Source organism: Dreissena polymorpha, chromosome 5 (assembly GCF_020536995.1).
Source record: "Dreissena polymorpha isolate Duluth1 chromosome 5, UMN_Dpol_1.0, whole genome shotgun sequence".
Taxonomy (NCBI): Eukaryota; Metazoa; Mollusca; class Bivalvia; order Myida; family Dreissenidae; genus Dreissena; species Dreissena polymorpha.
The window spans coordinates 28,819,552-28,841,923 of NC_068359.1; the positions used below are offsets into that span (position 1 = coordinate 28,819,552).

At 37.0% G+C, this 22,372-nt stretch overlaps 1 protein-coding gene across 1 annotated transcript in view; it reads left to right on the forward strand.

Annotated features, from left to right (window-relative positions):
- Nucleotides 1-4,412: 4,412 nt before the first annotated feature.
- The window catches only part of LOC127882126 (uncharacterized), a 39,164-nt gene continuing 21,204 nt past the window's right edge, over nt 4,413-22,372 (forward strand). Inside the window, exons 1-5 of the mRNA XM_052430586.1 lie at nt 4,413-4,473; nt 14,358-14,564; nt 15,496-15,571; nt 16,196-16,312; nt 16,867-17,043. Coding sequence (XP_052286546.1) covers nt 14,364-14,564; nt 15,496-15,571; nt 16,196-16,312; nt 16,867-17,043 — 571 coding nt within the window. The 5' untranslated portion in view covers nt 4,413-4,473; nt 14,358-14,363. The remainder of the gene's footprint in view (nt 4,474-14,357; nt 14,565-15,495; nt 15,572-16,195; nt 16,313-16,866; nt 17,044-22,372) is intronic.

The following is a 22,372-nucleotide window of genomic DNA, read 5'->3' on the forward strand; positions in this document are numbered from 1 at the left end:
TCGAACCTTGGCACGAATACCACGTGGAAAACGAAGCCGGTTGCTCGATTCTTCTCAACACGTCGGTGAGTTATCCGGTTACGGAAGCCACACAATCGGGGCCGTAAATCGAGCGTACTGTTTCAGACCGGATGCCTTACTATAGACAAAAGGTTATGGATTAGAGCGGCCCTTCTCAAAAGGGGTTTGAGTAATTGCCAATTTAGCTCGTCGCCACATAACGGTCAGTTGGCCATTGTTTTGTGCGAAAGGTGTTAAATTGTTACAAACAGGGATTAACTGGGTGTTAAAGACTTAGAACTGAAATTATGGATTGTTGAAACAACAAAGCGCGTGTATTAATGAAAACATACGTGTTCCCAATTTAAAATGTTCATGGCAACAAGAGATAAATGATTATTTATGTTAAATAATTACGACAATAAATGGAATGTTATTGTCGTTATTATGTATTATCATCGAAACCACTATATTATGCAATTAATATAACTTCAGTTTAAAGAAAAATATATGAGCATTCGGTGCTTTATGTACATCCTAATTTAACCACTGCCCATAATAATACACTTGTTTTAGAACACTTAAAAAGAATGAATAGTATATTGTTTGTGAAAACGCATAGCAAATTATAGATGACCAAACTTGTGAAATAATCGAAGGAGCTTATGTCCACTCTTTGGTGTATAACTTTGACTGATTTGTAAACATACTGACATGTCATATTAGAGTGTTCATTATATGATGATATAAAATCTGATTTGATTGATAAGGCAATTTATATGGTGCCTGAGTTTCAGGGTTTGAATTCTGTTGATAAAATGTCAACTTTATTCACTAATGTGTCACTAATAAGAAGTTGTGCCAAAACCTGCTATCTGATTTTACAAAGAAGAAATTTTTATATATGTAAACAAGATCTTAATTGGTTTTATTTTATGGCGAGATATGGCATGGCAAAATGCCTTTACTTAACATTTGGTTTTACTATAATTCAATAGACATATGTAATTAAGGCCTTAAGTTTTAATATAGTGGAGAACGATGACATGACATAGTCCACATCTATATAAACATACATATATACATATGTTTTATACTTATATTATGATGTGTTTTGTGCAAGTTGTGCCAAGCAGTAAACATTTCTCTATGTTTGTGTGTCTGGCTTTTTGAGCGCTTGTGTCGGGGCTGCTTAGTAGATGACACAATTTGTGCAACGCTACCATATCTTATAGTTCAGAATGCTGAGCGGCAATACATGTGTTTTATGATACTATTGTAAAGGTCCGTAATGTGTAATATTGTGTTGATGAGATGTAAATTAACAATTAATCTCATATTTAGTGAATGTGTGTTGATATTTCTAAAACAAGGACAATGCAGTATACCATAACCTACTGTAATTCATAAAAATAGTAAACTGTAGAAGCTCAAAACAAATTTTACCGTTTGTATATTACTGGAAGATCATACATGTGTTATTCATCTGTTGATTAAGTAAATTTGAATACGTTAAAAATGCTATATGTGATCGCGTTCTATATGCGAACGTAAAATACAAAACAATACATAAAAACTCCTTAACCTTCCGGTCTCAGCGGACGCCATGGATGTTCTTTTTCTTTGTTTGTTTAAATGTTAGTGTCAAATATACGTTCTTAATAGTTTACCTTTCAAATGTCAGAAGGGGAAATGTCTGCCGTGTTAATTTGAGTGAAGGGGCAAATGTCCACCTTGAGAAATTGAGTGAAGGGGCAAATGTCCACATTGAGAATTTTAGTGAAGGGGCAAATGTCCGTTTAGTCCCGATTTCATGAAGGGGCAAATGTCCGAAGGGGAAAATGTCCGTATACCAAATTTTCAGGGTGGAAAATTTGAGTGGGTGCAATTATCCTGGTCGACAAATTTAGTAGGTGCCGATTGTCCGGGCATGCACATGAACGCAGGGAGCCGATTGTCCGGGTGCCATTGTCCGGATACCATTAAATTACACGAAGCAAAAGTTAAAAAATAAATAGAATGTACTCATTTAAATGTTCACATGACATATACTGCAAAACTGATAATAAAACCGAGTACGATGTAAAGATCCTAAGTGATTAAGCAGCTTCGATCATCACAGCGGTCTGCGTCCTCCTGAATGGCGAGATTTTTGTTGATTATCACACATATCATAGAATAAAACTCATAGACCGTCAATACCGGATGATCAATGACAACAACGTCTCTGCGTTCTCAAGAGACATCTAATTTATCACGTCGAGTTAGGTTCTGTCACATTTTATTTTGACGGCGGTACGCAATAGTTACAGTTTATTTAGGTCGTATTTGGGCTGCTGCTTAAATGCAGGCAGCCTCAGATTAAACATACATGCCTTGGTATTTCGCACATTCTTGTAGATCTGACTTCTGGAGCAGCGCGGTACCACCACACCCTCCCCGGAGAACGAATATCAAAGTTCTGTTTGTATATCAAACTGATTATTGCACAGGTACATGCAGCTATTTTATGGTATGATTCAGAATGATTACACAAAAATTTTACCAAGTATTGTTAACATTTTCCCGATGATCATCATTAAATAATACGGATGTATGGATTAAGTTCGTATTTGGTTCAAGGAGCTTATGTCCACTCTTTGGCGTATAGTACTGATAGTGTAGTATAGATAGTATAGTGTAATAGTAGTACTGATATGGCTGATGACTAAATGATTTGTGCACAAACTCGACCTAAGGTCTGTCAAAAGAATGCAAATCTTTTTTTCTCACACTAACACATGTAAGAGTTTAGTTTTCTAAGTTTCAATATGCTTGATTCCTACTGAACCAACCTAACTACTTTGTTTATTATGGAGGTGTTCGTAGTATACATGAACCATACTCTTTTTTCCAATGTGTTTTATAGTGTGGTAGGAGTGCGCTTTGAATCCATCTGCAGATAAACAAAATGTGTCTCCAACTATTCCTGATAAAAGCTCCTTACCCTAGCCAGGGCTTGAACTGTTCTCTCCACCTTCATGGGCGATATACTTTAACGACCACGAAGTTAATTTATAAAATATATATTTGAGATATTTTAATCAGCGTTATTTGTGTTTTGTGTTTAATGTTGATATGTCGTCGGATAGCTTTTGTAGTTAAACAAAAAACAACAACTTTATCTGTTTCAGAATATAAACAGATATTCCAGGAATCACAAAAGTGTAAGGCAGATATTTGAATCACAAAAGTGCTAGGCAGATATTTAATCACCTTTCACCTCGACCTGTATCTCTGGGACATGGCGTTGCAAGCGACACATTGTCAGGGCATTCATTACAATAACCCGAAGTAATAATACAATACTCCTAGGGATTAACAAGTCACAAAGCGGAAAAGTACCCAGGGTAGTTTGTACAGAGTGACTCTAACACCCACAGCGGCGGGTTTATGCAACAATTGTATGCTTCTTGGGGATGCATGAACCCGTTGAAATGCTAGTTCTATGCATCTTAATACTGTTTATTCGTTAGGCCTTTTTTGACGGTTGACTGGATATATGTTTATCGAATTATTTTTTTCTTTGACATGTAATAAAAAAGTCGTACTGTTATAATGATATGTTTTTAATTTTATGTTGTTGTGTTTTTAATTATTAAAAGTAAATTAATACGTATTATATTTTGGTGTGATAAAATGCCACTTATGAAATGTTTTGAAAGTGTAGAACATTTACACTGCGCAAACGGGATGTAATCTTAATATTACCACAGTATCCCCCCTCCCCCCTTAAGTTTGTGATATTGTGATAGTATTGTAATTCAACGTCGACGTTGCAGTAGCTATCATTTTTCATATACTATAATGAACTCACGTCAAATCTTCGCTTGAGTTAGCATGATGAAGCGAACATCTTCAATACATTTGTCATCGATGTTGAATAATGTGTGTATAACCTTATAATAATGTTTAATTTTTGATAGAACATAATAGAAAAACTCGCTTATATTATAATTTGCCAAATGACAAGTTTTTAAACCCATGTGCCTCTGTATCACGTTGAAAATCTTGCCATTCAGACAACTCGTTAATCTTTCAAAACATCCGTTTGAAATCACATTGTACATCTTAATGTCATCTTAATGTCATATGGAAAAAAAAATGCTTTTTAGAAGAGAAAATAGGGTCTTCCTTATAATTATAATTGAATTATTTGTGCTTCGCAGTTAAAATTTGCAACATGCAACTTTCAAAACAAGTACTTTTTTGTACACATAATAAAAGCCGCTATGTATCTTAAAATGAATGTTAATGTGTCACATTACAATTAAACAGTGACTGTATTTGAAATGGATCTTCCCTCACGTTTCCGTGAAAATGAATGAATCGTGAGAGAGGTAAATCGCCTATTGAGATAAGGACAGTGTTATCTATACATAAGTTTGGAATGGGCATAATTTAACCAGCAATGCCGTTTGATGTTCAAACAAGGTGAGCAGTTTTATTGCGAAATACTTGTTTTCATTTCAATATTGCAAGTTATGTGCGATTGCAAAAGTGTCACAATGTCTACCTAATAGATGCGATATTTTAAATAATTCAAAAAGTAAACCCATGGACTTACACGTTTAGATTGACATGGCGTTTTACTTTAAAAGGCATTTTATGAGCGCTCATTTTGCTTAACATGACACATTACATATTTTATTTTATGTAGCATATTTAAATGTCATATTTTTTATATTATCAATTATTTCTTATATTCTTTGTGTTGTCAATGTTTAAATTAGTGTACAGAACAGTTTAATTTATGTATAATTGACAATTTACTATATGATGATTTAGCAAAAACATTTATTCTGATATCAAATGCTTTAATAAATGTCTGTGTTGGAACGTTTTCAATAAACAATGCCCTATAAATAAATTTTTACAGTATTTTGTTTCAAGTAGCAATATGAAATATATGATATTTTCACCATGATTAATACATTTAGTAATTTTGTTTATGTTGAAAAAAAACCTGATACGTTTACTCCCACTGCAGCTTAGATTGATAAGCTTTCTGTCCCTGCAGTTGATTTGATTAGTTTTTAAATAATTATCATATCAAATAAAGTATCGATCCGAAGAGGCATATCAAACGAAAAATGTAATAAATAGATATAGGTTCTCTAAGCGGTATTTAGCTTTGGAAAAGGCCTGCCGGTGGATCAAAAGAGGCGTAGTGTGACGCAGCACTGATAAGGCCTGGATACATACTGAGTCAGATTTAAAAAAAAAAAGTTGCAAGTCACACATATACATTGCGAAAGCACAAACAAGAAATTACTCGTTAATCTTCTGTAACTACAGGTGCGATTGATAAGCTGGCTGTCACTTCAGTTGGAACTGATAAGCTAACTGCCACTGAAGCTCAGATTTATAGTTTAACAGTCACTGTCATTGAGATTTATTAACTTACTGTCACTGAAGCTGAGATTGTTAAGCTTAATGTCACTATAGCTGAGATTGATAAGCTTTCTGTCACTGCAGCTGAGATTGATGAGCTTATGTCTATGTAGCTGAGATTGATAAGCTTGTTGTCACTACAGCTGAGAGTGATAAGCTTGCTGTCACTACAGCTGAGTGTGATAAGCTTTCTGTCACTGCAGCTGAGATTGATGAGCTTATGTCTATGTAGCTGAGATTGATAAGCTTGCTGTCACTACAGCTGAGATTGATTAGCTTACTGTCACTACAGCTGAGAGTGATAAGCTTTCTGTCACTGCAGCTGAGATTGATAAGCTTACTGTCACTACAGCTGAGATTGATAAGCTTACTGTCACTGCAGCTGAGATTGATAAGCTAACTGTCAATGAAGCTGAGATTGATAAGCTTACTATCACTACAGCTGAGATTGATAAGCATTCAGTCACTACAGCTGAGATTGATAAGCTTAATGTCACTAATGCTGAGATTCATAAGCTTACTTTCACTGCAGCTGAGATTGATAAGCTTACTGTCACTGCAGCTGAGATCGATAAGCTTACTGTCACTTAAGCTGAGATTGATAAGCTTACTGTCACTGCAGCTGAGATTGATAAGCTAACTGTCACTGCAGCTGAGATTGATAAGCTTACTGTCACTTCAGTTGAGATTGATAAGCTTATTGTCACTACAGCTGAGATTTAAAAGCTTAATGACACTTCAGCTGAGATTGATACGCTTTCTGTCACTGCAGCTGAGATTGATAAGCTTACTGTCACAGCAGCTGAGAGTGATAAGCTTAATGTCACTGCAGCTGAGATTGATAATCTTACTGTCATTTCAGCTGAGATTGATAAGCTTACTGTCACTACAGCTGAGATGGATAAGCTTTCTGTCACTGCAGCTGGGATTGATAAGCTTACTGTCACTACAGCTGGAATTGATAAGTTTACTGTCTCTACAAATAAGATTCATAAGCTTACTGTCACTTCAGCTGAGATTGATAAGCTTACTGTCACTTCAGCTGGGATTGATAAGATTACTGTCACTGCAGCTGAGATTGATAAGCTTGATGTCGATTCAGCTAAGATTGATGAGCTTACTGTCAGTACAGCTGAGAGTGATAAGCTTGTTGTCACTGCAGCTGAGATTGATAAGCTTACTGTCACTTCAGCTGGGATTGATAAGCTTTCTGTCACTGCAGCTGAGATTGATAAGCTTGATGTCCCTTCAGCTGAAATTGATGAGCGTACTGTCACTACAGCTGAGAGTGATAAGATTGCTGTCATTGTAGCTGAGATTGATAAGCTTACTGGCATTACAGCTGAGATTTATAAGCTTATTGTCACTACAGCTGAGATTGATAATCTTGCTGTCACTTAAGCTGAGATTGATAACCTTACTGTCACTTCAGGTGAAATTGATAAGCTTACTGTCACTCAAGCTGATATTGATAAGCTTACTGTCACTTAAGCTGAGATGGATTAGCTTACTGTTACTACAGCTGAGATTGATGAACTTACTGTCACTACAGCTGAGATTGATACGCTTACTGTCACTGAAGATGAGGTTGATAAGCTTACTGTCACTATAGCTGATATTGATTAGCTTACTGTCGCTACAGCTGAGATTGTTAAGCTTACTGTCACCACAGCTGAGATTAGTAAGCTTTCTGTAACTACAGCTGAGATTGATAAGCTTTGTGTCACTACAGCTACGATTGATAAGCTTTCTTTCAGTGCAGCTGAGATTGATAAGCTTAACGTCACTTCAGCTGGAATTGATAAGCTTTCTGTCACTGCAGCTGAGATTGATAAACGTACTGCCACTGAAGCTGAGATTGATAAGCTTATTGTCACTACAGCTGAGATTGAAAAGCTTACTGTCAATGTAGCTGAGATTGATAAGCTTGCTGTCACTACAGCTGAGATTGATAAGCTTGCTGTCACTACAGCTGAGATTGATAAGCTTGCTGTCACTACAGCTGAGATTGATAAGCTTACTGTAACTACAGCTGAGATTGATAAGCTTACTGTCACTGAAGCTGATATTGATAAGCTTAATGTCACTACAGCTTTGATTGATAATTTTTTTGTCACTGCAACTGAGATTGATAAGCTTACTCCTAATGTAGCTGAGATTGATAAGCTTGCTGTCACTACAGCTGAGAGTGATAAGCTTGCTGTCACTACAGCTGAGAGTGATAAGCTATCTGTCACTGCAGCTGAGATTGATAAGCTTACTGTCAATGTAGCTGAGATTGATAAGCTTGCTGTCACTACAGCTGAGAGTGCTAAGCTTGCTGTCACTACAGCTGAGAGTGATTAGCTTACTGTTACTACAGCTGAGATTTATAAGCTTACTGTTACTACAGCTGAGATTTATAAGCTTAATATCACTACAGCTGAGATTGATAAGCTTTCTTTCACTACAGCTGAGATTGATAATCTTACTGTCACTGCAGCTGAGATTGATAAGCTTACTGTCACTGCATCTGAGATTGATAAGCTTACTGTCACTGCTGCTGATATTTAAAAGCTTACTGTCACTACAGCTGAAATTGATAAGCTTACTGTCACTGCAGCTGAGATTGATAAGCTCACTGTCACTGCAGCTGAGATTGATAAGCTTACTGTCACTGCTGCTGATATTTAAAAGCTTACTGTCACTACAGCTGAAATTGATAAGCTTACTGTCACTTCAGTTGAGATTGATAAGCTTACTGTCACTTAAGCTGATATTGATAAGCTTACTGTCACTTAAGCTGAGATTGACAAGCTTACAGTCACTACAGCTGAGATTGATAAGCTTACTGTCACTACAGCTGATATTTATAAGCTTAATGTCACTTCAGCTGAGATTGATAAGGTTACTGTCACTTCAGCTGAGATTGATAAGCTTGCTGTCACTGCAGCTGAGATTGCTAATCATCATATAGTTTAACTGTCACTGCAGCTGATATTGATAAGCTTACTGTCACTGTAGCTGAGTTTGATAAGCTAACTGTCACTACAGCTGAGATTAATAAGCTTACTGTCACTGCAGATGAGCTTGATAAGCTTACTGTCACTATAGCTGAAATTGATAAGCTTGCTGTCACTACAGCTGAGATTGATAAGCTTGCTGTCACTACAGCTGAGATTGATAAGCTTGCTGTCACTACAGCTGAGATTGATAAGCTTGCTGTCACTACAGCTGAGATTGATAAGCTTGCTGTCACTACAGATGAGATTGATAAGCTTGCTGTCACTACAGCTGAGATTGATAAGCTTACTGTAACTACAGCTGAGATTGATAAGCTTTCTGTCACTGAAGCTGAGATTGATAAGCTTAATGTCACTACAGCTGAGATTGATAATTTTTTTGTCACTGCAACTGAGATTGATAAGCTTACTCTCAATGTAGCTGAGATTGATAAGCTTGCTGTCACTACAGCTGAGAGTGAAAGCTTTCTGTCACTACAGCTGAGAGTGATAAGCTATCTGTCACGGCAGCTGAGATTGATAAGCTTACTGTCAATGTAGCTGAGATTGATAAGCTTGCTGTCACTACAGCTGAGAGTGATAAGCTTGCTGTCACTACAGCTGAGAGTGATCATTTGTCACTACAGATGAGATTGATAAGCTTTCTGTCACTGTAGCTGAGATTGATGAGCTTACTGTCATTTCAGCTGATATTGATAAGCTTACTGCCACTACATCTTAGATTGATAAGCTTACTGCCACATCAGCTGAGATTGATTAGCTTACTGTCACTGCAACTGAGATTGATTATCTTACTGTCACTTCAGCTGAGATTGATAAGCTTACTGTCACTAGAGCTGAGATTGATAAGCTTTATGTCACTGCAGCTGGGATTGATAAGCTTACTGTCACTACAGCTGGAATTGATAAGTTTACTGTGACTACAGCTGAGATTGATAAGCTTACTGTCACTTAAGCTGAGATTAATAACCTAATTGTAACTTCAGCTGGGATTGATAACCTTACTGTCACTGCAGCTGAGATTGATAAGCTTGATGTCACTACAGCTGAGAGTGATAAGCTTGCTGTCACTGCATCTGTGATTGATAAACATACTATCACTACAGCTGAGATTGATAAGCTTTCTTTCACTACAGCTGAGATTGATAATCTTACTGTCACTGCAGCTGAGATTGATAAGCTTACTGTCACTAAAGCTGAGATTGATAAGCTTAATGTCACTGCTGCTGAGATTGATAAGCTTACTGTCACTGCTGCTGATATTGAAAAGCTTACGGTCACTACAGCTGAAATTGATAAGCTTACTGTCACTTCAGTTGAGATTGATAAGCTTACTGTCACTTAAGCTGATATTGATAAGCTTACTGTCACTTAAGCTGAGATTGACAAGCTGACAGTCACTACAGCTGAGATTGATAAGCTTACTGTCACTACAGCTGATATTTATTAGCTTAATGTCACTTCAGCTGAGATTGATATGGTTACTGTCACTTCAGCTGAGATTGATAAGCTTGCTGTCACTGCAGCTGAGATTGATAATCATCATATAGTTTAACTGTCACTGCAGCTGATATTGATAAGCTTACTGTCACTGTAGCTGAGTTTGATGAGCTTACTGTCACTTCAGCTGAGATTGATAAGCTTACTGTCACTGCTGATGAGGTTGATAAGCTTACTGTCACTATAGCTGAAATTGATAAGCTTACTGTCGCTACAGCTGAGATTGATAAGCTTTCTGTCACTGTAGCTGAGATTGATAAGCTAACTGTCACTACAGCTGAGATTGATAAGCTTTCTGTCACTACATCTGAGATTGATAAGCTTACTGTCACTTCAGCTGAGATTGATAAGCTTATTGTCACTGCAACTGAGATTGATAATCTTACTGTCACTTCAGTTGAGATTGATAGCTTTCTGTCACTACAGCTGAGATTGATACGCTTTCTGTCACTGCAGTTGGGATTGATAAGCTTACTGTCACTACAGCTGGAATAGATAAGTTTACTGTCACTACAAATGAGATTGATAAGCTTACTGTCACTTCAGCTGGGATTGATAAGCTTACTGTCACTGCAGCTGAGATGTGTAAGCTTACTGTCACAACAGCTGAGATTGATAAGCTTACTGTTACTACAGCTGAGATTTATAAGCTAACTGTCACCGCAGCTGAGATTGATAAGCTTACTGTCACTGTAGCTGAGATTGATAAGCTTACTGTCACTACATCTGAGATTGATAAGCTAAATGTTACTGAAGCTGAGATTGATTGGCTTTCTGTCACTGCAGCTGAGATTGATATACTTACTGTCACTACAGCTGGAATTGATAAGTTAACTGTCACTTCAACTGAGATTGATAAGCTTACTGTCAATGTAGCTGAGATTGATAAAGCTTGCTGTCACGAAAGCTGAGATTGATAAGCTTGCTGTCACTACAGATAAATTGATAAGCTTACTGTCACTGCATCTGAGATTGATCAGATTACTATCACTACAGCTGAGATGGATAAGCTTTCTGTCACTACAGCTGAAATTGATAAGTTTACTGTCACTGCAGCAGAGATTGATAAGCTTACTGTCACTGCAGCTGAGATTGATAAACTTACTGTCGCTGCAGCTGAGATTGATAAGCTTACTGTCACTGCAGCTGAGATTGATAAGCTTACTGTCACTGCAGCAGAGATTGATAAGCTTACTGTCACTGCAGCTGAGATTGATAAGCTTACTGTCACTGAAGCTGAGATTGATCAGCTTTCTGTCACTACAGCTGGGATTGATAAGCTTACTGTCACTACAGCTGGAATTGATAAGTTGACTGTCACTTCAACTGAGATTGATAAGCTTACTGTCACTACAGCTGGAATTGATAAGTTGACTGTCACTTCAACTGAGATTGATAAGCTTGCTTTAACTACAGATGAAATTGATAAGCTTACTGTCACTGTAGCTGAGATTGATAAGCTTACTGTCACTACAGCTGAGATTGATAAGCTTTCTGTCACTACAGCTCAAATTGATAAGCTTACTGTCACTGTAGCTGAGATTGATAAGCTTACTGTCACTGCAACTGAGATTGATAAGCTTGATGTCACTGCAGCTGAGATTGATAAGCTTGATGTCACTGCAGCTGAGATTGATAAGCTTACTGTCACTGCAGCTGAGATTGATAAGCTTACTGTCACTTCAGTTGAGATTGATAAGCTTACTGTCACTTAAGCTGAGATTGATAAGCTTACTGTCACGTAAGCTGAGCTTGATAAGCTTACTGTCACTACAGCTAAGATTGATAAGCTTACTGTCACTACAGCTGAAATTTATAAGCTTAATGTCACTTCAGCTGAGATTGATAAGCTTACTGTCACTGCAGCTGAGATTGATATGCTTACTGTCACTTCAGTTGGAACTGATACGTTTACTGTCACTTCAACTGAGATTTATAAGCTTAATGTCAATGTAGCTGATATTGATAAGCTTGCTGTCACTAAAGCAGAGATTGATATGCTTGCTGTCACTACTGATGAAATTGATAAGCTTACTGTCACTGCATCTGAGATTGATAAGCTTACTGTCACTACAGCTGAGATTGATAAGCTTACTGTCACTACAGCTGAGATTGATAAGCATACTGTCACTGCAGCTGAGATTGATAAGCTTAATGTCACTGCAGCTGAGATTGATACGCTTGATGTCACTGCAGCTGAGATTGATAAGCTTACTGTCACAGCAGCTGAGATCGATAAGCTTACTGTCACTGCAGCTGAGATTGATAAGCTTACTGTCATTGCAGCTGAGATTGATAAGCTTACTGTCACTGCAGCTGAGATTGATAAGATTACTGTCACTGCAGTTGAGATTGAACAGCTTACTGTCACTTAAGCTGAGATTGATAATCTTACTGTCACTTAAGCTGAGATTGATAAGCTTACTGTCACAACAGCTGAGATTGATAAGCTTATTGTCAATACAGCTGGAATTGATAAGTTTACTGTCACTGCAAATGAGATTGATAAGCTTACTGTCACAACAGCTGAGATTGATAAGCTTACTGGCATTACAGCTGAGATTTATAAGCTTAATGTCACTTTAGCTGAGATTCATAACCTTTCTGTCACTGCAGCTGAGATTGATAAGCTTACTTTCACTGCAGCTGAGATTGATAATCTTACTGTCACTTCAGCTGAGATTGATAAGCTTACTGTCACTACTGCTGAGATTGATAAGCTTTCTGTTACTGCAGCTGGAATTGATAAGCTTACTGTCACTAAAGCTGGAATTGATAAGTTTACTGTCACTACAAATGAGATTGATAAGCTTACTGTCACTTTAGTTGAGATTGATAAGCTTACTGTCACTTAAAGTGGGATTGATAAGCTTACTGTCACTGCAGCTGAGATTGATAAGCTTGATGTCACTTCAGCTGAGATAAATGAGCTTACTGTCAGTACAGCTGAGAGTGATAAGCTTGCTGTCACTGCAGCTGAGATTGATAAGCTTACTGTCTCTATAGCTGAGATTGATAAGCTTACTCTCACTGTAGCTGAGATTTATAAGCTTACTGTCACTGAAGCTGAGATTGATAAGCTTACTGTCTCTACAGCTGAGATTGATAAGCTTACTGTCACTACAGCTGAGATTGATAAGCTTACTGTCACCGCAGCTGAGATTGATAAGCTTACTGTCACTGCAGCTGTGATTGATAAGTTTACTGTCACTTCAGATGAGATTAATAAGCTTAATGTCACTTCAGCTGAGATTGGGAAGCTTACTGTCACTGTGGCTGAGATTGATGAGCTTACTGTCAGTTCAGCTGGGAGTGACAAGCTTGCTGTCACTGCAGCTGAGATTGATAAGCTTGCTGTCACTGCAGCTGAGATTGATAAGCTTACTGTCACTGCAGCTGAGATTGATAACCTTGATGTCCCTTCAGCTGAAATTGATGAGCTTACTGTCACTACAGCTTAGAGTTATAAGCTTGCTGTCATTGTAGCTGAGATTGATAAGCTTACTGGCATTACAGCTGAGATTTATAAGCTTAATGTCACTAATGCTGAGATTGATAAGCTTACTGTCACTACAGCTGGGATTGATAAGCTTACTGTCACTGCAGCTGGGATTGATAAGCTTACTGTCTCTACAGCTGAAATTGATAAGCTTACCGTCACTAAAGCTGAGATTGATAAGCTTACTGTCACTACTGCTGAGATTGATAAGATTGGTGTCACTACAGCTAAGATTGATAAGCTTGCTGTCACTGCAGCTGAGATTGATAAGCTTACTGTCTCTGAAGCTGAGATTGATAAGCTAACTGTCACTGTAGCTGAGATTTATAAGCTTACTGTCACTGAAGCTGAGATTGATAAGCTTACTGTCTCTACAGCTGAGATTGATAAGCTTACTGTCACTGCATCTGAGATTTATAAGCTTACTGTCACCGCAGTTGAGATTGATAAGCTTACTGTCACTGCAGCTGTGATTGATAAGCTTACCGTCACTTCAGATGAGATTAATAAGCTTACTGTCTCTACAGCTGAGATTGATAAGCTTACTGGCACTGCATCTGAGATTGATAAGCTTACTGTCACTGCATCTGAGATTGATAAGTTTACTGTCTCTACATTTGAGATTGATAAGCTTAATGCTAACAAAGCTGATATTATTATCGTAGTTTTAATCTTATTTATTTTAGTTCGAGTGCATCAAAAGCCTAAGGCTTATTGAAACGCGCTCGAGACCGTTTCCTGGGTAGAACCAGTACTTTATGTCTTCTTGCGGGAATTCTGCAGAACATTCCAACATCAGACATTTATTATATGTGTCGAAATAAACTTTATACGAATATTATTTCTTGAATCCAATGGTTTTACGCTTTGTTTAAACAATCGATCGTTTGTTAATTAAATGAAACAAATAAATGTCTTTTCAGTTAACGATGCTGTTCCTAGCCCTATTTGTACATTATTGGGCATCCCTACGAGAAACGAAAGCCCAGACTACGTTCTGCACCCTGCATGACTCCACGCCTGTATACAGTAGTCCACATTTAAAAGCGCCTGTGTCCATTGCACTCGCTAAAGACACCTGTTTCATTGGCGATGTTCTTGGGGACTGGGTTAGAAATTTAGAAATTAAGGTAAAGTACCATTCGAAAAGGGGTTTATCTTAATCAGCGGAGAAAATCGAAACATGTAACATGAAAACAAATGCAAGTTTAGAAATTAATAAACAGCTTGTGTGTATGAATTACTTATACTAATTATTTAGGATGAATAAATTACTTCCCGAAAGATATAGTCCATAATTTAAGTATACAACAGGAGAAATCCGAAAAAGTAGCATTGCAATAGAAGGGTCGGGTATTTCTGGTTCGGAAATGCAACACACACATACCAGTACTTACCGGCATTGTTTATCCAGTTCGCTGACCCGTTAAGAAAGTTGAGGCTCTGATAATTAATGACTCAAATTATTTTGTATTTGTAACATACGGATGGTTTTGCAGGATAGTATTCTTTATCAGCCAGGAATTACACAGGCTTCGCGTTGGAGCATTTTGCGCATTTAAAGGTTTATTATTTAATAACGTTAACATAAATATGTCCTTATCACACACCAGTTATGTTTTTTAAACGTGAATTTAAAGTCAAATGTCTTGTAGTTATTACCGTTGGAATATTTCCCAAATTATGTAAGTGCACAATCACAAAATGATTTACTAGAGTTCCGATAGTATGCCTTGCTATGTCAATGCAGAACAGTCATTGATGAAATCTGGCTAACAGGTGTGGGAACTTGAACCAGATGTAGTTGCGGGATTTAGTTTTATACTTCAAGATTTTGAAAAAAGTGAAACGGTTAATTAACTCAACAATGAAATGTCCGAGCCAAGCCAAATTGTTTAATCATGTATTTTCTGGTACCCGTTGTTTAAAAAAAACTGTACTGCCAATGTGTTCACGTGTTATTTTACATAACGGATTACAACAAGTAATACCATTACATATTGCTCGATAGATAATTATTCTATTGTTGTAGCAATCCAAACTATATTTTACCAATTACAGAAAGGATTCATTCATGTGCAGACTATTTACAAAACTGGAACACAGCCAAACTATTTTCACCAAAGAACACACACAGGTTTGCTGAAAAGACTTGATAAATAATTGTATAATTTTATTTTTATGTTTTGAAGGCTACTTGGTCACAACTCCTTTACTGTTTTAACAATAGTAGTATACAGTAGCATATTGATACCGTTTATTTCTCCAATAACGTTTATGGATAAATAAAAAAAATACAAATAGTCCGAGCTTAAAAGAGATCAGCGTGCTCATGGTGATCTTTTGGGATACCGGGATGCCCGTCTTCGGCCCGTATATGCAGCCGTTAAATGTTTCTACAAGCAGTATCACATATTGATCCGCTGAGCAGATTTCGATGTTTCTTGGGTTGTCCTCTAAAAATGGTTAAAATCGCCTAAGCTTGTTGATTAGTTGGGTAACGTATAACACATCTTTTTACTTGAGGTATTATATTAATTTCAAAGTGTACGTTTAAGAGCAATCAGTATCAGCATGGACATCGACACTATGTAGTATGTTTGTCCATCTAGAAGTAAGACACCCCGTGTTTGGCAAGCCAAATCTGCATCTGTCTATTTAAACCCCATATGTGTTTAAAAACAACGTCGACGTGTTACTTTTTTGTCTTGCGAAATAGATACATAAGTACGATATAAGCACTCTGCCATGTTGTTTCCAGGTGTTTTAGCAGCTGATGCTTCTCATGAACCGACGGCGCGGTCTCGGGGATTTAATAAAGGCAATGAGGCTATAATAGAGAAACCAAGTCATCCTGAAGAAAAACGATTCTTACTCGGTTTATTTATTTCGAATGAGTAAAGATATATCTTTTTTCATAGTAGTCCAAATGGAAGTAGAACGCATTTAAAAAGTATAGGTTCAATATTTATGCTACGCTAAAAAAAACATTGAATGCAAAGACGTAAGTTCAGACATGTTGACAATTTATAACCTAGCGTACTTTGTAATATTATAGTTATGATTCATTTTCTTCGTGGATCCGTGAAACAAGTTTTATTATTAATATAGGAATTCTATTAAAAATGGTGAGCAAACACGGATACAGTGTAGCTCATGACCTGAATGTTATTGAAATCAAAGGAACATGGGTAGAGTGGAGCTCATGGTCTGAATGTGACAATTCTGCTTAATTATGGCCAATCAGTTCATGTTTGGGTTAAAACTGTTAGAACCGAAAAAAAATGAATATATATATATAAGTGAAAGTATGATTTTTTTAAAAGGAATCCGCTTTGAACATATATTTCAATACAAAAAGATTAATTTAAGCATACTAATTTAAATACCTGCAATATCGTGTCATATTTAGTATGCGTTGTATGAGTCTAGGAGATGGTGGCTACTCTGACTGGCAGCAATGGACCGCGTGCTCTGCAACGTGTGATGGAGGATTCATGTACCGCACCCGTTACTGTGACCAGCCACGCCCCCAGGCCGGGGGTAATGACTGCGGTATCCTTGGGAAGAGCACAGAGGCATTGATCTGCAATATAGAAACGTGTCCTGGTAGACAATAGTTTAGATAAATGTATTTATTATCGTTGTGTGAACGAATAAACTGGTTATACAGGTTTTTGAAGGTGATATATGTCCAATGGTGCGGAAATCAAGATTTCCTCGTGCACAGATTTGTAGGTTTAGTCATTCGACAGGCAAGCAGGGTAGAGCGAAGACTTGATTTAAATCGTTTTATTTATTTTCTCAACCACATTTAATTGTGAAATTTGATTTATTTTTGTGTCGTATTGGCGTTGGCAATTTATTAATTAAACAGTCAGGATGAGAGGAGAGATCGCTTCGCCGGCGGGGACAGGGCAGGCACAGTTAATGGACACACGTAGCGACCACGTGGTAGCGGTCAAGAAGGTAGGCCCTCGGGGATAGAGGAGAATTGTTTGACGTGTTTGGTTTACATATAATACGCATATTGTGAAGAAAAGTATAATTTCTCACGTTTTTCTCTTGTAAAATGTTTAAAGAGGCATGTCCTTTTTTTCGGAAAATCATTGGTGCCAATCCTGATATAATTGACTGTATTGTCGGCGATTACGCATTACCATTCTTACAATTACCTGAAAAATGTGTATCTGGAAATAACCAATCAGCTTTAAAGCAGATAGATTAGCAGATGTTAACGAGTCGGTGCAGGATATGTAAAATAATGGCTGTATTGAAGAATTAAAAGACATCCTCATGTTGTTAGTCAATCAAGTGTAGCCGTGAATTTAGCCGGAAGCTGGATTTGTGATCAATGAGGACAAGTCAATATAAGTACCAGTTCAGAGGCTAGAATGGGTAGGATTAATCTGGGATAGCCAAATGTTTTCTTTTGAAATTCCCGATAGAAGAATAACTGATTTTAAAAATACTCTTTTAAAGGTATTTTCTTCCATGCCAATGGTTGCGGCAAGGGATTTAGCTAGATGTACGGGGAAAATTGTTTCAATGATGCCTGTTATAGGTAGTCTGGCTAGGTAAAGACTAGATATCTTTATTCTGAAATCGTCTCTAGACCATCACTGCATAGAGTTATAGCCCTTGAACCAGATAGCTTATTTATTTCCGAATTTAGATTTTGGTTAGGTCGCATAGATGGCAAACAATCAAGACATTTTAGTAAAACTACATGTGTCGAAGTTTTAAAAGTTTACAGTGATGCAAGTGGGTTTGCTGGTGGGGCTTATATTGTTGATATGTCAGGTTTCATTTTTCACGATATATGGTCAAATGACGATTGCAATAAAAGTTCTACTTATAGAATAATTAATGGAGTAGTTCTAGTTTTACGTGCCTATGGGAATTTTTTAAGGGGGAGCTGTTAAGAGGTTTTCTGACTCTGAATCACGTGTAAAGCTGGTAAAGGTAGGAAGTTCTAAACTTGAGTAACATGATCTAGCACTAAGCATTTTAGTATGTGTTTAAAGATGAATATAGGATTAGAAATACAATGGGTTCCAAGAGAATTAAACTCCATTGCCGACAGTATAAGTAAAATGAGCAACACAGATGAATGGTAAAGCTCACGAGATTTCTTTGAGTTTTTAAATGGTAGCTCAGGTCCGTTTTTGATTGATCGCTTGGCTACTTTTAAAAATGGAAATACTTAAAGATATAATTCAAAATTCTTTGATTTTGAAACAGAAGCAGATTGCTTTACACAGTTTTGGGGTGCCGATTTGAATTGGTTGATGCCCCTTTTTATCTCGTAGGAAAAACAATTTTGCCCTTCTGGTATGCAACGCATATGGCGTTTTGGTGGTACACAGATGGCCTAGTGCAGCATTTTGGCTATTCTTATTTGAGGCTGGTAATGTACAAATGCACTTTGAGAATGACATTATTGTGTTTGACAAAGGGCAAACTATTTGTATGAGTAATAACCACTCTGTTTCAGTTCAAGACCTTTTTCAAGAAATGTTCTTGCTATTCGAATTTAACTATACTATATGTCGTTTATATGTGAATTGTTGATCTGAATGTTTTGACTGTTTTGCTATACTTATGGTATAGTTGGGATTTTTCACTTGTTTATATGTGTAGAAATGATTCAATGGATGGTGTTTTGTATGGCCATTAAGTATGTATAGAAACCATGTTGGTGTATGTCCGTTTGCATCTGGTGCTTACGAAGTCGTGTACAGTACACGAGGAATGGAATATTGCAAAAAAGAAAGCAAAAACAGTACTCGCAAAAAAGAAAGCAAGGGTTAAAAATAATAGTTTTAAAAGTATTATACTTGCAAAAAAGATAGCAAGGGTAATATTTATTTCAAATTGGAAAATACTTGCAAAAAAGAAAGCAAGGGAAACGGTTTTGTTACAGAAAGTCACTTTAAAATGTTGGTGTGTGTATTTCGTGTCTGTCTGCCTCTGTGGTAGACGGGATTGTGTGTGGCATTTCGTGGGCTCATGGGGTTGTGGGATCGTGTGGTCGTTGTAATTCTGGTCTGGTTGTGTTTTATGATGATGGATTGAAAAGGGCCAATTCTGGGCCGCTGGTACGGAGGTGCTTAGTGACTAAAGCGGATGTGTAGAGGCTTTGATTTGAGATTTGTAACGGTGTGTTTGGTGCGTTTTTTTTTTGGGGGGGGGGGGTTTGGCGGTTTGGGGACTTTGAATTGATAGGATGCGATACAAGATTTTTTGAGGATTGTGCTATAATTATTATTTTCAATAGTTAAACGGTTCAATTGTGCAAGGGCAAACAGGTATTGACATTTCGTTAAACAAATGCAGTTTTATGCCCTGTCTTCTACTTGAAAAAATGTATCTTGGCAACAACTATTCTAGATATTGCAATATATGTTTTGTTTAGAAACATAACAAATTGTAAGAAAATGAATAAATACATTTTTGTTGGCTCAAAGCAGATTAGTTACAGTAGACAATTAGATATTTTGCACCACATCTTTCGTGAAATTTGACTTAAATCTAATGTTCACGGGTTGCATTCATTTAGGTCAGGGGAAGCAACTGCTGTTGCAAATAGCGGTGTATCTGATAGTGTTAAAAAAGCATGGGCAGTGAAAGACTGTAGGCGCTTAGGATGGCTACGTGAGAGATTCGGATGAAACACAATCAATTGTTTCTTTTCGTTTGGATTTGTAAACATATATGGTACTTGGTGTTGTGTGTTGTTAGTTGTGCGTTGTTTTTTTGCCCCGTTCTTTTTCTGTCGATAAAATACCCTGCTTGTCATGACACCTAAACAAATGTGTTTGTTTTTATTCTAAATGGTTAGATGATAAATAATTTATGTTTGTCATAAAATGTAATGGAATATAAAACATAAATGTATTTATTATCGTTGTGTGAACGAATAAACTGGTTATACAGGTTTTTGAAGGTGATATATGTCCAATGGTGCGGAAATCAAGATTTCCTCGTGCACAGATTTGTAGGTTTAGTCATTCGACAGGCAAGCAGGGTAGAGCGAAGACTTGATTTAAATCGTTTTATTTATTTATGCTCTGTTTGTGTGTTGATGTTAATATTATGTTTTATGTGTTTCAGTGAGTTTTATGAGAGCAGACGAATGACTGACTTGAGATAGAAAGGGGCATTGGTTCCGGACATTTTACCATTAGATTTACATGGTTTTCTAAAAAGAATACTTAACGTTTACGATATAGTTACAGCTGATTGTTTGTAGATTTCTCTAAAATTAGAGGTTTCAGGAGGTGATGAAGGCACCAAGACACCGGTCTTGAGCCATGGGTCCTCATACGTCCCCCTGCCATTAAAAGAAAAATGAACAATGAGCAGTAGGGTTGCGTATCCCGCTCGCGGTTACACCCGAATCGTTCGTTACCACCGATTATTGTTTGGGGTGTACGTGAAGTCATGTGCACTTCTCTTAATTGATGGTAATGAATAAATCTTGTAATTATCGCAGCTGCTTTTATCAAAACTAATGCTTCACTTTATGTACTTTTCGCAAATAGGCGTTGTGGATGGGCATAGGGGGCGTCCTCGGTGCGTTTTGGGCATCGGCGGCGTACGGGCGGTTGTTAGGGCCGTGGCGTCCTTGGTTGGGCTTGTGATTTTGAATTGTGTAGTTAAATTGTTCAATTGTATGATTTTTAGTTTAGGCTTGACGTCTGATGGGTATTAATATATTCAATTATTCACATGTAACGCATGCGCATGTTTAATGATACGTATAACGACGTGTTCTACAGAATGGATTTAGTATCGTTTCAGTTCTTAAATATATGAGAAGGATGTCGCAACGTTCACTGACGTCTCGAGACTCAACTGAGCGGTGCCATTGGGGTCGATATCTGTTGCTCATTGAACACATACGATCGTCAGAAGATTTGTTTCTTGCATTTATGTGTACAAAGCCCTCTCAGATACAAACACCCACTCCGTGCGTGTGTTTCAAGAAATAAAATACCCTGCTTGTCATGACACCTAAACAAATGTGTTTGTTTTTATTCTAAATGGTTAGATGATAAATAATTTATGTTTGTCATAAAATGTAATGGAATATAAAACATAAATTGTATTTTATTTCTCTTTCCATATATTTATAAAGCAACGACTCTAGAACTTACATTTATGACAAAACAGTAATGCAAGTTTGTCTTTCCAATATTTAGGCAAAACTTCCATTTGGGTCAGGGTGGCACAAACTGTCAACGTGTCAAATCTTAGAAAAACGCTTTACCTTTCTATTAGCCATATGTATCATTCAAACTTGGTAACCCTGGTTTATATAGTTCATCTAGAATACGTGTAACAAAAGAATCTGGGTGAGGTGAGCTCCTACACTTGGTCATCAGTGCATATCTTAGATTGATAGTGTTACCAAATAAAACGCCACTTGTATAATTCAGTAAAGATAAGACATGGTCAAAATCATTTCATGAATGTATGACACAGGATTGGAATTCGGGTCAAATGGAAACAAACACTTCGATACATGGTAAAATCCTAAAAAGGCGTCGTTTTCAGTCAAGGAACAACATTTATAATTTAGTGTTGATTAAACTTGGTTCCAGTTTAAATCTGGGTTAGTAGGTTCAAATACTAGGTTACCAGGTCAAACCATGAAAACAACTTATAAAAACTCCAGTGTGACCGTATTACAATGAAACCTCGTCTAAATGTTTATCGTTACCATAACTGAGCTAATTTCAGGTAAAATCTTCAACAATTATTTACGTTAAGGTTAAGTCAGCGCTTTAAGGTTTTTATGACAATCGTATTTATTTATATTTTAGTTTATCATATTTTGTTCTGGTATCTATGTTATATTGAGCATTATATAAAATGAAAGATCGATCACATAAATTTTAATTTTATTTGAGGAAAATCTCAATGCATTTTT